We start from the raw sequence: 16,085 nt of genomic DNA, 5'->3' as shown, positions 1-16,085 counted from the left end.
ATAGTTATTTTGATTAATTGTCAGTGTATATCTAGTACCTATATTTTAAACACAAATTAGATGTGTAACATCCAGATATTGAAACTAGCAAAATATTGTTGCAAATTTATCATAAAATTAATTAACAATAGCTAACAGAATAGGTTTAATTTCTTTCGAAGAGATATTTATACTCAAAGGAGGGGGAAATAGTTTGTCCCTTTTAGCTTTGGCTGAACTTCAAATTCAAAACAATCAAGGCCTGTCATGTGCGAGCTCTATTCTAAAATGATTGTCACCGCGTATATTTATTGTATATACAGGCCTGCGGTCACTAACGTCCATTAACCGCAATAGAACGGAGTCTTTAGAACAAAGGATAAAGTGAGACAGCAGAAATCGTTTGGCCATTGTTCTCAAAAGAATACTCTTCAAACGAGAATACAAATTAATATAATAGGACTGACTAAGAATATACATTTATAAATGTTTCATTAACACAGTTAATAATTTAAAAATAATAACTTTATATTTTATATAACTGTTTATATTTTTTTATTTAAAAATTGAGTAAAAGATGCATTATCCATACAATATACTTAGAATCAAGGAAACAGAAGATATGACAGAAATTTATATAATTTTACATATATTAATACAAAAACATTTTTTCGTGATATTATTGTATTTGGAAAAATATATCTCTTTGGTATTTGTATCTTTAAAAAAAGTATTATTTGAAAAATATAATCAACTTTAAAAATTTTTCTCTTTTCGCACATAATATACTGTAGCATGTTATTGCTCGCAAGATTATTGGATACATATTTAATAAAGTGAAATGCTTTCAAATTGTGAAATTTATGACACACAATTATGAAGATAAAAATAATACAATATAAATGTAATAACAACGAATTTATTACGTAATATACAATTATAGTATTATTGGAAAATGGGAAACATCAATCAATGAATTGATCAAAACAACTGTACATCACACACACACGTAATATGTACATAAATTAAAGTTTAGAAAATTCCAATTGAATGCGCGAGACCTGCGTAAATATGCAACGTTGTTGCGCCGATGAAAAAGGTGGTAATCGCCTTAATAATAAGTGCCGACCATGGGCCAGCTAATAAAAATAATGAAAGAAAGTCTAGCATGAGTGGCCTGTACACTGTAAGTACAAGCATACCAATTACTATAGGAACTAAACCACGTTTTAAATCGTGTCTGGACCATAACCAAACCAATGTTGCGGTTGTTATGTGTTGCACCTGTTAGGAACAAATCACATAAGTTTCCTTGCGCACGTCTGCCTCAATTTCTCATCATAAAATATAGATAATAAATTCTTACCAAATTGATGTTCGACTCGAGACTCTTTTGAATATATTTCCAATCGAACTCGGCGCCACGTGCTCCAACCCAGAGCAGCAAGAATCTTGTAAGCAGCACTTCAGCTCCTGCCCATCCTATACCAGCGGTTAATACCTTGGCGTGGCCTTTGCCAGGTATACTGTTTAGTACCAACAAAATTCCTACCAGGTCTGCCAGATCAATGGATGACTTTAAAAATTCCTGAAATTTATTTTTCTATTTTTAAAAAGGTGTAGAGCTTTATAACACTTCAAATTATGAACCCTCGCCACATTCCGGTCTAGAAAACCGCTGTACGTTTTTTCAATTTTCACATTTCTCACGTTTTACTTCAATTTAAGATTCAAATCCTTTTCTTTATCTAATATTATCATAAACATCTTATTCATAGACTCTATATTTCCAATTCTTACATTACAAGCTTATAAATATTAATTAGAATGAAAATGACAAAGCGACAAAGTCGAGCGGTCTCACGTACCAGAGTGTGGCGAATTAAGAACTCAAAAATAAGTGCGGCTAGCTAGGGTTATAATATATAAATTGATTGGTCTACTGATTTTTACAAATTCACAATTCAAGCAAAAAAGCTTATAAAACAATAAATAAAAAAATCAGGGATAAATAGAGGCACTATCTATTTTTAGACAATATAAAGTAGATGCAATAAGCAACAGAATTTTAATGCTTGCCTGATTGCAAAGGGAAAGAAAACTTAGGAAAAGAGATCTGACAATACATACTCCAAAAACATCAAAACTTTCTTCTCCCACATTGTCAGCAGTTGGAAAAAATGTTGCGAGCGCCAGCATTTTTACGAGCTGCGTGAATATGTAAATACCACCGGCTTGAATACATTTCCAAAATGCGCCGTACTCCGACCTGAAAACGTTTTTCCTCAATTACACGTCCCTTTAAAACTCACGAGGTTAGAACCGAGAATGCTCCTTGGATACTTACAGGCCGGAATATTTGTAAGTTAAGTAGTATGGCACGTATACCAATGCCAGACAATTTCCGAAGTGATATAGCGTCATTTTTCAGCGATGTTCAGTCAATTTTTGTGATATTACAGAAATGAACGAGTCATAATGAAATTACGGACATCGTGGCATGTCACTATACATCTACTCATTCCACTCTTTTATTCTTATAGTTCTTCGCAGCTGAGCTGCACTTCTTGCACTTACGATGAAACAGAAATATAATTAGGCGTCAGAGAGAAGAGGAAAAAAAATAGAGAAAGTACAAAAAGTTCATTTATAAAGAACAAATCTTGCGTCCACAAACTGCGGTGAACTCTCGAAACTCGTAGATCATATTTCTCAGCAGTGCTCTGTGGATAAAGAGTGGTTCTGCCTGGTTCTGCCTGAAACTTCAACCTAACCCAACCACGCTGTGTAAGCATGCTTTGATAAAAATCTCGTTGTTATTTAATGTATAAAATATTTTAACAAAAAAATATACATATATATAAATCACGTTTTTTGAAATAGAAACTAAAATATTGTTTTGTCATATATTGTATTTATTAAATTAGTCAAAAGATGATCGAACCTGTTAGGTTATAAAGCAAGTGACATAGAAAATATATTTTTTATTGATTTTGCGATTAGCTATCATATTAAACATCGTTTATATTGTTTATATTTTATTATGACATATATGTATCAAAGTAAGTTATATTTTTTATAATCGAAGATTATGTTTTAATAATTTGAAAATTGAAATACAAAAGTGTCAAATGTTCGTGATTATAAAAAAAAAGGCCAATGTGGAAATAGCGTACTTTCCGACTACCATTATTCAATTTACCGTTCGATCGTTCGATAAAAGATTTTTTTGACGCCACATTACATAGGCCCCTCTTTTATATTTTAACCCCTTTGAAAGGGGTACAGCAACCCCTTTCCCCATAAAAAGGGGTAGCTGCTAAAAAAGGGTGCTGCAGCAGCAGAAGTATTGACTATGCTTCTTCAGCGGTTTGTGAGTATATACATTAAGATTTTTATATTTTCCATTTAAGTAAGTGTTACAGACATAGTATATAAGTGCTCTTATACAAGTTGAGCTAAGATTCATCAACAACATAAATGAGTTAGATACTAATAAGACATCTGTCAACTTTTAGTGTACAATTATTGGATTGGTCAATTTTTTCTCCTGTTTTCTATCAAAATTGATAGGATACGACACATGGGATTTTGGCTGCTCCGTCCGAGCATGCTCGGTATCCCGGAGACTGCTGCTCGCTGTCCCTCTCCAACGTTCCTTACGGAGGATAAACTCCTGGGGGTTGGCCGGGAGCTGCCTGTGATTGGGCAGGCTCGTATTGGATCTACCCCGCGGACTACTCTGCATGGAAAGGGTAGCTCAGTTCGCCACAAGCTGTTGTCAAAACTGCTTCGCAGTGTGTCTGTTTGCCAAGTAGTTGCCAGGATGTCAGGATTATGTGAAGTGGCAGCTTTGAAAGTGTGTAATAAGTGTACATATTATATATCAAGAACATTTGTTGAAAATTTCCAGAGAGAAAAAGAGAAAGACTGTTTCAATGAAGGAATAATATTTGGATCCATTTAAATTTTTTAAATATATTTTTATAGATATATATAGAGATATGCTTATGTTTATTTTTTGTTTTAGAAGTTACTTTCAGTTTTTTAAAAGTAGATCACAAAAATATTCTACAATGTTATATTTAAATACAATCTACAAAAATAAATACATGTGTTAACTAAGGCTACATACATGATTTGTATTTTTCCAGCAAACATTTCTTTTAAATATTCTTTAATATATCTTGAATGATCTTGAGTTTATTTAGACAGATATTAGAAGTTACCTTCATATTATCTATAACTAAACTTTTTAAAACTGCAATATTATATAAAATTATTGCTTACTATTTATTGAAGTGCTGATGGAATAGCACAATGAAATTCTCAGTGAGAAAAAAATTGTATCCCTCTCTATTCTTTCAACTCTTCACCCTTTTTCATCCCTTGAATGAAAAAATATTCACCCCTTTCACTTCTTTCATCAGATCAACCCCAAAAAAATGTGTACTAGAGCGTTGTATGCTGTACGAAGAAAAATATTGTTAAACAGATTGCCTTAAAGTAAAGCAATAATTTTATATAAATGTTTATAAGAATTATATTAAAGAAATAATACATGATAAATTGGTAATACCTACATTAGTTATATGCAATATAATGGAATGATATTCCTTTTCTAGTATACATATGAGTATTTTTGTAACAAGTTTGGACTAAAGGGATATAATTTTCTTTCTATAGTCTATGTATTTTCTTTCAAATTTACATCTTTTTATCTTCTTTGAGAGTGAGAAATGGGTGGAGCTTACATTCCCTATTGCTTTCCATATAAGCCTCAGGAAAAAGGGTAGTCAGTTTTATGGTGGAGTTCAAGGGTGAAAGAACGTGTAGTGTGACTGGTTTTTCAATTATTTTCAAACAGATGTTTTTCGGTATTCGTAACATTTTTAGTGGGTCTTCAATATTAATATACATGTAATTTTTATTATTCTACTTTAATTTTTATAAAAATTATATAAACTCTAATTTTCGGAATATATATAATATTATTCATTGTACATACTCTGAAGTATATCACGACTGGAAAAGGTATGTCAGTTTGTTTTTTAAACTTTTTATATTTGTGATATTTGTATATTATTGCCTTATCATTAAAATATCTTGCTTAATAAGTTATTATAAAAATTGTCTTATCGTAATTTTTTTTTTTAAGTTTTTACTGCTAAAGAACATTTTTCGATAAAAATAAGTATGATCTTTATGGCTTTATTTTTTATAACATTTTTGAAAAAATTGATTTATACTTATAAAGAGGCAACACGTTTCAAATGATATTCGTACGATGGCGCTACAATTGATTTCCTACAACACATTTATTTCAGCAGACTTAATTATAGTACCTTATAATTGCAACAGATGACGTAGCTAGTGACTGTATGAAATATTTTTTCTAAAATAATTGTATATTCTGAACGAACAATAATTCAGTAAATTATAGTAATTAGGATAAAGCCAATTTATTGCATTTAAAAATATTTGCAACACAATATTTTAACAAATTTCAAGTAATTGATATTTTATGAGCTGTTACATATTTTATATGCTTGATTTCTTAATACTTTTGTCAGATCAAAAAGAAAATTATAAGAATTTTAATCTTATTATATTCATTGCATATGTAACATCTTTTCTTATAATTAAGTTTCTCAAAAATAACGAAACATTTTAGTAAAAGAAATAACATACGTTATAATATAAGTTATTATTTATTCGTTTTATATTTTTGTTGTTATTTATATTATATTTAATTCCTTATTATGAAAATTGTAATAGAGATCTAATTTGAAATATAGCCAATTATTATATAGAAAATTCTAAATCTTGTTTTCATATTTTATATACAGCTCATTCTTTCCGATCAAAGAAGCTATCTTTTCCCCACATTTTACCAATCGTACACAAATGGTTTATTTGGACTTAATGCTTCCTAGTGCTTTTCTCTTGGATTTATCTTGGATTTAGATACGAAGATCTCGGATCCTGAGAGTGACGACACATGCGTCTCTCTCAACCCCCGAACTTCGCACTTTTGTTATCTCCCTTCTTCTTTGATGGACCACACAGCATAGGCGTGTTTGCATTTTCCTCCCTGGGGATGCTTACGGAACGGCGCGCAATTTCGGAAAGCCGATTTCAATTCAGCTCTCCTTTTTACAGGGAGAGACGAAAGCTCGTGCGCGGGCGGCACAGGATTACGGGAATCGCATAGACAGGCCTGTGAACACGTGCGAAAATCTCGTGTCTCGACGTTTGCGCCTACGGCATCGATCGTTCTTCAGTTTAGCGTTCCTCGCATCGGGAAAATCCGATTTCTCCTCACCTCATCCCTTCGGTAAGTAACACGACTTGCAAGAGAAGCGCATGGTATAGGATATACATCCGATTTGCGGTAAAATTGTTGGTTATATATATATATAAACAGAGATCAGGAATTTACATAAATTCAAAAACATTTCTCTCTATTTTATTTAGGTATCTAAAACTTCTATTTCTATGTTATCTATTAAAATATCGAACTTAATTAGGCATGCAAGTATACATGTATGCGTGTACTTTTGTACAAAATTAATTCTTTATAAATGTTTAAGACAAAACGCTTTCTTCGTTATTTTCGTTATGTAAAACGATAATAAATATATAAATTATTATGAGAGAAATCGTCATGTAAGCTGCATTGTTCATATATTTCCACTTTTTCCATTGACGTTAGGATAATGTATAACGACGAGCTTCATTTCCGGTTCCGGCCTTCATCATTTTCACACCGTCAACTCCATTCTTCCGTGTTCTGCCTGCCTCCGTACATTAACACTATCGCCTCCCTTACACATCGGAAATTTCCGTCTCTTTATGTCGATTCTCAAATCTTGATCCTTTCAGGATCGTTCGACTTCTCGCAGGAAAAACCTAATCTATCTAAATATCGTTCTTTCACGCGTTCACTTTTGTACAGCAGAAAGAAGATTCAAAAAACATTAAGATTGATGTATAGTACGATGAAGAAAGATAATACATGGTGGAAAAATTAATACATCTTCATAGTAATCAGAGAAATGTAGAAAACGGAAAGAAAATTCTATTATTTTCATCCCCATCTCCATATCTCTTTTCCCTTCTCCTTTTGTTTCACGGACGTTGGCATATTTCTTCGTTGTGTCAGTGCCGGGATATGGAAAAGTCTATAGAATGTTTTCCATTCCTTGTGCGCAACGGATAAGCACATTTTTATACGACAGAGAAATTGATATATTTTTCTCATTCAGCGGAAGCAAGTGCAGGAAGGAATAATGTCCTTTCTTCAGGGCTCCAGGGCGAAGTTGTTAATATTCCACCGGCGCCTACGTCCTTTTGGGACAGTGTCTGCCAGCATCCATGTTACCTTTTTTGCTGTTTTTTTTTGCTTAGTTCTATAATACTGGAAGAGAGTACCAGTGCAAGAAAAATTCTCGATTGCGATGTTGGAGTCTAATAAGACGCAAGTTGAATCAGATCGAAATCTTCAAGCGAGTTTCCTTGGAAATTTCCAAGCGGAAGTTCAAAAGTTGTCCAAAGAACATTTAATGGGTGTCTGCAAAGTTAGAATGTCAGATATTTCTCCCTTTTTACGTGTTACTGATTTTTTGTCAAATATGCTTGAGAAAATTGCATTCAATACAAACAAACACGACTTAAAGATAAAAATTTAGATTCGCACAAAAATACAAATATATATAAGAATAAATTCAAATAAAAAATACAAATATATATATCTAAGATTTTATATAGATTTTATATTATATTGTACAGATATTTAAGATTTAAATACATATTTATAATTTCATCGAAATATGATGCAATGAGATATGACTACTGGCCTTACCGCACTTTAAACGGAATTGTACAAAAGATTCTTCGTGGTGTCTATTTTAATAATAACGAAGGCGGGGGATGAAGAAGGATTTCAACTGCAAAGATGCTTAATGAAGTAGACGCGGCGTGATTTCCAACCGAACTCTTTGATTGGCCATTAAGCTGCGATTTGCATATTTAAAGCGGGAAAGAAAAAACGGCGGGCCGCGGGTGAAAAAAAGTTTTTAACGAGCATCTCTTTATTATTTAATGTCTGAGACGGTGTTGCGCGGAAGTGACTCTAATTAAAGAGATATAATTGGCGGATGTACAAAGGCGAATAAGGCTCTCCGTTCCGACGAAGCCGCGCTGTCGTCGATATTCTTGCGCGGCGCCGCGCTTCCAATTAATCACTCTTTCGCGCGGCATTAATACTATCCCCGTGTTTTTAAGAGAGGGAACGGTTGTATTATCCGCGCGAGAAACGTTTTATTATACGGGCTGTTCGGTTCTCTCTATAAAAATAGAGACTATACGGACAGCCAAAATAATGATGCGCGGACAAGAAGATTTCTATAATGAACTTACTGCATGATGGTGTGTAAAATAAAAAATTTTGGTGTATAAAATAAAAAATGTTAAAAATAAATATACTAAAAATTCTCGTGTTATAGGGATTATGTAATACATATGAAATGAGATTATTAGGATTACTTATTGATAAAACTCATGTAATAACTAGCAGTATTGATTTTTTTTAACATTTTATTTCAAATGCTCTCGAAATCTGGTCGATGATAAACATATTCTTAATGTTTAAATCTAATAGGTAAATTTTCTATATGTCTATTGTGAGATGGCATTTCTGCAACTATCACGATTAATTTTTCAAAATTAATCAGCTATGTGCTTAAAGTGCATGGACGAAGGATAGCACTTTGCATTTCTCCCGCTGCACAGTGCGGATACGGTCGTCGAAATATTGCTCGGGCCGTTAAACATTACTGAAGAATGCTTTTAGCATTCCAGATATCGCTAGCTTGTTTGAGTTTCGGAGGTTATCCGAGGCACGATCCGGGGCTAAGAACTGTCCTTAAAAGTGCCGTAAACGGGCCCATGTGAAATAGAAGAAAGAGGCGACCGAGAGAGCGAGAGTCGTACTCTAACTTTGTAAAGGTGCCTCGCGCTTTACCAGACCGGCCAGGATCCAATAAAAACTTTACAGCCCCGTAATGAATGCAAGAAATAATTATCTCATGAATACATTAGTTTTAGTATCTCCCGACACGGACACGGCCCGTAAAAGCAGCATTGGATATCTTGACCTACGATTTCCAGTGCGTGCTCGCTTCCCTATGATCCTTAATCGCCACTCGCTCGCCGCCCTTTTTCTCTTTCTCGCAGTCCAGCCGTTCTTCCTTCCTTCCTTCCTTCCTCCTTCCTTCCTTCCTTCATTCTTCCTTTTCTTTATACTTGCCGATATTTTGCCGAAGAAAAATCTGTAGCGAGCATCAAGGGTTTTCTCCGAGGTGTATTTTATTTTGATAAAAATTAATATATTGTTCACAATGAGTAAGCAAGAAATTGTCTTTTGGAGAAATATGATTTTGGTGTAATATTTTGACACATTAATACAAAATATTTTATTGTCGATATAATATTGTAAATTGTAATAGTGGGTTTTTCTTATTTTTTTCGGATCTGAATATTTAAGTAACGATAAACAATATGTAGATAATGTACAGATATCGCGTTTGGTTCAAAAGGAGTGTCGTTCGTTTCGACTCTATATCAGTGAAAATCCTTTATGTGAATATCCTAACCCCTGCGGGGTGGTGAAGTGGGTGGCTGTTGGGAGGGGGACGATGTCAGTTAGGTGGAAAGGGAGGTGTGCGTCGGTGCTGTGGCATGGAGTGATTGATCGTCGCCTCGCGACACCCCCGTGTTCTCGTAGAGTGGATAAAGGGGTGGAAAAAGGAGTGGAAACCCTTTCACGCTTTCACGGATCAGTCACAGGATCACGTTTTCCGTGCCATCCCCCTCACCCCTTGGTACACGGGACATGCATCACCCTGCCATCCACTTCTACTTCCCTGACTTGTGCGTTTGCTCGTGTCGATGTCGCGGAGATCGAATCTGCAAACTTTGCGCGATGGGAATGCCCCTCGCGTCGCCCTCGCGGTTTATCGATCCCGCGATACGGTGATATCAATTTTCGGGAACTTTTACGTTTGGATTAAACGCGATTAAAACAAGATGAGGCTACAATTTGATAATTCGCATAATACGCGAAATACCATCTCGTTTTTTCCTAGCATATTAACTATATTTTGATAATGACGCTCTTTATTCCCGCGACCCGTTGGATTTATCCAACATTTTTCAAAGGAACGATCCGGAGAAAATGTCGCCATCATTTACGGAGCGCATGCTTCATCGGAAGCGAACGGGTAGATGACGGTGGCTCATACATCAGACACCTAATTCCTCCTTTCGCTCGAGTGTTAACTCTTATATCTTATCCATTTAGAAGTTCCATTTGGCGGTGTCCGCGCAGCCGACTGCCTTGTCATTTCCAAATTGACGAGGCCACTATGTGTCGCTGATATCCGCAATTTTCTCGTGCACTGGAATTATCTGCTGGCGAAACCAACAACTTACTAAAGAGTTATTCGCGCGCGCGTATACCGCGTCTTAACTTTCTTGGCTGTGTTGACAGATCCTGATTGAAATAAGGGTGCAAGAGAAAACCTATTATGTGACTCCGAAATTCTTAAAAGTTACCCATTGGCTCATATAAGTTCTAAACACGATTATCTAATGTTACCTTTAATTACAAGTACGCGTTATCAGTTTAAGAGAAAAATATTAAAATGATTTCCATTAATCGCAACACAATTTTATTATCATTATAAAATGTTTTATTATACAATACAAGAGTTTTGTAGCGTTTTAATTAAAGATGTACGACTTTTCTAATTAAAGATATACTCGCGATCGATCGATAATGGCCTTTAGTCGAACGATGGCCGCGGCAAATCAACTATGAAGAATTGTGGGGATACAGGAGGAGAAATTGGATATTGCCGCTAAATATTTGAAAGACTTCCGATCCGTAGAATTTCCTTGATATCCCACGGGACGAGCTGCGTCTCGCAAGTTCCCTGGAAATCTCCCCATCTTTTGGTTTTAAGCGACCAATTAACAAAAGAGCTTTTTTTTAGCGTCGTTTTACCGTACGCTCATACGGGAAAGAGTACTATTGATATTGTGTCCTCAAATCGGGACTCAAGTTTTCTCATCTTTATTTCAAGATTTTCCAAGCTTATCCGACGATCTAAAAATCTCAGCAAATAAGAACACTACTCGATCGTTCCTTCGAAATTGCTATATTTTTGCTTAAAACACATTGAGACAATATTCAGCTGTAATAATTTGTCATAATTATTAAACGGATAAAAATATTGTAGAGCTGTATAAATTTATTTTTTGCCGGGAATGTAATAACTGGATAAAAGGAAAAGTTATTTTAAAATCTTTTTCTTCCGTATTAAAAGTTTGCCAGAATCAAAGCTGTCCAGCTTTTGTACTCCGATCGAATTGCTTTACGTTGACTCGTCTATCTTGATCGAAAAGGACGAGACTGTAGACCTCTGGCTCGGAGAGAATTTTAAAATTGACGATTCTAGCCGAGAGACGTAGGTGGAAGTACGATTCCCCTGGTTCGATCCTAGCTTGGATCGGGAGAATGTGTTTTTCCGCGCCCTCAAACACGTCACATGAATAAAAAATATCCTTCAAAGTTGCCAACCCCAGCGTCTGGCGGAACGTACCGGAGTCCCTTGTAGCGGCCAATCGTAAGGAGGGTAGAATTGCGGAGCACTGCATATCGGAGAAAATGGAAATCGAAGGGAAAAAAGGTCCTGTGCTGTCGCGGCTCTCGCCGCAATAAAATCGTAACTTCGATTATCAGTAACAAATTTTGGAGAGAGTTCTCACTTTTTCCGTTTATGAATTTATCTTAAAATTAATTATTAACTGTTATTCTATTTCTTTAACAAAATTACTGCTGTAATTAAATATTAAACAGTTTGCATGTGTCAAAGGAATTCAATTTTTGTTGAATCATATTCGAACTTCTCTTTAGCAATGTACACATATCTTTTTCACAGAGATCATAAAATATAGTAAATCAACCAAAGGATGCAATCTTCTACGATATGCACGTTTCCTTCGGAGCTGATTACTTTCTCCGTTAGTTTTTCTATCGATTATCAGGACCCAAACTATCGAGTCTGAGAAAGTTCGACGGGCAGAAATGGCAAAGACGGCGATTCGGTAGGTCGGCGTCGATAGCTTCTTCCCGCTGAAGCTAACCCTAATATATTGGATCGAGTTTACAGGGGGATGGAGTCACGTTGCGCGGGATAGAGCGGGTGGAGATCTGCGAAGGTAGGGGTTGGAGAGGAGGAGAGAGGGGAGGTAGAAAGGTTACGGGTCATAAACCATCCTCAGTCGCTGAAATCGTTCTATATGCGAGCCCGTACGTGTATGCGGGTGTACGTACACGCGCGTGTCCATCTACTTCCGTATCCGTACGGTAGCACGTGTGATTCTCGCGCAGTACGAAGCAGAAGTTGTTTACTGCCTTCTGCGAAACTTTTAAAGTAACGTAATCCAAGTGCGCGTTATACGGCATCGATCGATTCAATCGTGGAGTCGATGTGACATTTATTAATCTTATGAGATATCGATTTTGCGTGATAGAATGTATTTGACACTGGCGGAGAAATTGCGAGGAATACACAGTGCAGAGTATTTGAAATGAGAACGTAAGATGAATATCTTTGCGAAATTTCTGCGAAAATAAGGTAGAATTTTCTTTCAGAAAATTGACCTCGAGTAAACTCAGCGATATAAATTTATTTCGTCAATGGCAGTAAAAAGTCACTTTTACCTATATTTTGAATTGTTCTGCATATTTTTAAAAGGATTATTAAATGTAAAATATCTGTATCAATATTATTAATCGAGATAATTTGTACCTATCGATTTTCGGATACTATATGACTTATGGAGACACATTGCTGACAATTTAGGTTGAGAACCACGACGGGTGTGTAATATGAAGATAAGATGTCCCCCATGTTCCCATGTGCCAGGCTCCTCGATCGGGGATTATGTTGCCATCTACGTTGTCCCACCCCCTCGAACGAAAACATCCCGTCGTAGTAGCGCCGACCAGTCAGACCAACCCCATTACCTTTCGCACTCTTACGTTCGTCATTTCTCGTGAATCTTCGTTTCTTATTTGTCGTAAACTCATTCGAGGAAAATGGGCAAGCGTTTATTTCTACTTCTCGAAATCACTTGCATTTTTCGTCGAATTACCGAGATTATATGTATGTGCGTTACGCAATTTTCAAAGACGATACTCTTTGGATATACTCGCATCTCTTGACGAATTATGATACTCTTCGGGAGGGCAAAAAAAATTAGCGAATTTATATATTTATGTAACGCCGGAGAAATGACGCGCAAGATAGTACACTCATGATTTTTTTAACGCGGCGCGTTTTATGTTCTTATGGTGCGCTTACGATCGCACGCGCCCTGACTCCCATGTTATTTTACAGGGGTGGCTAAAGTAGATTTTTATGAATCCACCAGGAGTGTATACATCTCGCAGTTGATGCGTTAAACTCTGCGTGATGTTTTTCCGATAATCTTTTTTGTAGCCCGTGTTCGACAGATCTCGAAATTCTCCCATTTTTCGTTGTTTTGATAATGGCTAACATTTATATTTTATTAACATTTTTTAACTACAATAATATCCCGCTTAAACGATTCAGAGTGTTTTTAGAAGAAGAATCACAGAAAGAAGTTCCCAATTCAGCTTCAGTCAAGATATTAAATAACATTTATTGTGGCATTATTTATTAAGTTTAAAGAAAGCTAAAGTTCTAGAGAAAATTCTCTCCATTTCTTTTCCCAGATTAAAAAAAAATATATATAGAGATTTGCGAAGTATATTATTATGTATGTATATTATTACATATATATAATAAAAACTATCGCAGGTATGAGTCTCTCTCAAGATGATTATGACTAGCGTCAAGACCCTGTTCGTTTTCGCGAAATATTTCCTCGATTTTCCAGGGAACACTCTTAGTCCTTTTCATCCCTGACATAAGAAATCGTCAGCATTCCGAATGGTAAGTCCAGTGTCAGCCTAATGTATGTCCAGCGTGGCGAGGGTGTGCTTGATTCATTTCACCCTCGGGGTCCCCGCTGGCGGCGCGCAATTCGCCACGCATTTCAGGAGTCTTCCCGCTCAACTCGTGCACGCGAATAAAAAATCCACCCTGCAAGACTTTACACGGGCGTCATAAGCTGACGCACTTAATTTAAAGATCGTCCCAGCGTCGAAAAGTCTCGGAGCGAGGGTCGTTCCCCTCGGTCTCTCTCTTTCTCTCTCTTTTTCCTTCTTTTCCTCTTTTTTTTCCGCCGGTCACAGTTCATGCAACTCCGCGGGGGCGGCTTTACAATCCGAGCATTCCGCTTTACAGTTCATTTCGTTTGCGGCGGCGCGCTTTTCCTCTTCATCGAATTATTTCGAACGCGTCGACGGAAACGTTCTTCCATTGTGCCCGGCGCGGCGTTTCCGAGGCGCCGCGCCGCGCCGCGTCGCGATTTCTATCGTAATAGTGACGCTCTGCTTTTCTTCCCAATATGCCTGTACTCGCTGTTACTTGCAACGCTATTCAATATCTTTAATTATTATTCACTCATTTGCATCTACAAAACTATTAAACTCAATTGCAGATTATTTTACGTATCTTTGACATGTAACACAATTAATGCAATACGCGCGCGATACAAACATATTGTATCAATCCGTTTAATCGTATTAAATATAATTGTTTTAAACAAAGCTTTTATTCGACATCCAATTAACATAGGTGCTTTATTAATCCGTCAATTTCGCGACACTTTACGGTCCCAATCCACTTGGTCGTCGTTGACATAAGATTCGAGATGCCAGTAACGACAGGGTGAGGAAGAGAAAGAGAGAGGGTCGCAGCTGCGTAGGCATGTGGCAAATTGCCAGGCTGCCCGCTGGAGCCGTTCACGAAGGTGGAAGCGCCTCCGCGAAGAACGAAGTGGACCCAGCAGGGAGGGCGAAGCGAAGGAGAGGACGATGTACGTCGCGGCGCGCGGCGCGGCGGTACGAAGGAACGATACGACGACGCGAGGCGAGATGGAAGGCAGAGAGGCGGCCGGTAATCTGTGATTCAAAGAGAGCGATCCATCTTGCGACATGCCAGGATTCAATCGGCGGCATTTGTTTGTGAAATCAGTCCCGAAGGACTCTCCCTGTCGCTCCTCGTCTTCTCCACGTCCCTCCTCGTACGATTCTCCGATTGTCTCCGCGCGGCCACGACAAAACCCGCAGGACCGAAGGACGTGAATGGAAAACGCCGGATTTGTCTTATCGACGACGGAGTGTAGAAAGCGATTATTCTGATTCGTCACTAGCGCGAAACGGATAATGCGGACAAATTTAGGTGTCTCTACAACTACGTCAGTTTCGTGCGACGTGCGACGTGCGTACAATAAATATTTAACGCATGCGACTTCATTTAAAAATAAAAATAATTTATTTCTTGGAAATTCACTTTCAAGTAACTTTTCAAGAACATTGCGGAAACATTATCATACGTGACGTCATTTGAAACATTTTCATCAGCGAGCGGCAAAGGAGCGCCGGCCAGGGCGTGCCGCATGATCGACGCCAAGCACAGGGGGCTAATAAGGCCATATATATTTATTCAGCTAGTCGGGGGTGGATTTTATATCCTTGGACAGGACTGGCGGACGGAAAGAGAAACGAGAGGCGAAGGGAAGAATGTGTCGGGGAGAGAAGGACGGCGCGGCTTAGCATTCGGAAAATACTGAGGATAGATTCGTGCGTCTGATCCGTGCCAGATCCCATAAAATGACCCTAGCACGATCGAGTGCCCGCCATGCCGTGGCCCGCGCCCCTGTAGTATCGCGCGCGAGAGGCTACCCCAGAAAATTATTGCTCTCCTTATACATTCGTTCGTACTGCCGAATTGGGGCCGAGTCGAATAAACTTGTGCCCTTTAGATACGGAAAAGTAACGATGGACAAAGAAAGAGAGTGGCATGCAAGGTAGAAAAAGACTGGAAGAGAAAGGAGAGGATGATTATTTGTTCTGAGAAAATTCAGTAAAATTGTCTATTCAAAAG

General features: G+C 37.2%; 2 protein-coding genes across 3 annotated transcripts in view; one reads left to right on the top strand and one right to left on the bottom strand.

Annotated features, from left to right (window-relative positions):
• Positions 1-878: 878 nt before the first annotated feature.
• LOC112466118 (transmembrane protein 147) lies at positions 879-2,521 on the bottom strand. The gene is made up of 4 exons (XM_025034015.1): positions 2,327-2,521; positions 2,110-2,248; positions 1,346-1,567; positions 879-1,263 (listed from the first exon to the last, which is right to left on the bottom strand). Exons 1-4 carry the CDS (start codon positions 2,401-2,403, stop codon positions 1,012-1,014), a joined length of 690 nt encoding a protein of 229 aa, XP_024889783.1. The 5' UTR covers positions 2,404-2,521; the 3' UTR covers positions 879-1,011.
• Positions 2,522-3,061: 540 nt separating this feature from the next.
• LOC112466116 overlaps positions 3,062-16,085 on the top strand; it is a 49,241-nt gene continuing 36,217 nt past the window's right edge. The window contains exons 1-3 of one of the 2 annotated variants that reach the window (XM_025034013.1): positions 3,062-3,352; positions 3,553-3,838; positions 6,142-6,316. In XM_025034013.1, the coding sequence (XP_024889781.1) occupies positions 3,563-3,838; positions 6,142-6,316 (451 nt within the window). In that variant the 5' untranslated portion in view covers positions 3,062-3,352; positions 3,553-3,562. Of the gene's footprint in view, positions 3,839-6,141; positions 6,317-16,085 lie in introns of both variants that reach the window. The other variant, XM_025034014.1, reaches the window with a different exon arrangement.

This window comes from Temnothorax curvispinosus, unplaced genomic scaffold (assembly GCF_003070985.1).
Source record: "Temnothorax curvispinosus isolate PA1 unplaced genomic scaffold, ASM307098v1 QBEX01015898.1, whole genome shotgun sequence".
Classification (NCBI taxonomy): Eukaryota; Metazoa; Arthropoda; class Insecta; order Hymenoptera; family Formicidae; genus Temnothorax; species Temnothorax curvispinosus.
The sequence above is the reverse complement of the archived record's forward strand: the minus strand, read 5'-3'. Positions and strand labels throughout refer to the sequence as shown.

Coding starts and splice junctions, on each gene's coding strand:
- LOC112466118 (XM_025034015.1), bottom strand. CDS start 2,403: ATGACGCTATATCACTTCGGAAATTGTCTGGCATTGGTATACGTGCCA. Junction 2,249..2,326: donor ACTTACAAATATTCCGGCCT/GTAAGTATCCAA, acceptor AAACGTTTTCAG/GTCGGAGTACGGCGCATTTT. Junction 1,264..1,345: donor TCGAGTCGAACATCAATTTG/GTAAGAATTTAT, acceptor TGTTCCTAACAG/GTGCAACACATAACAACCGC.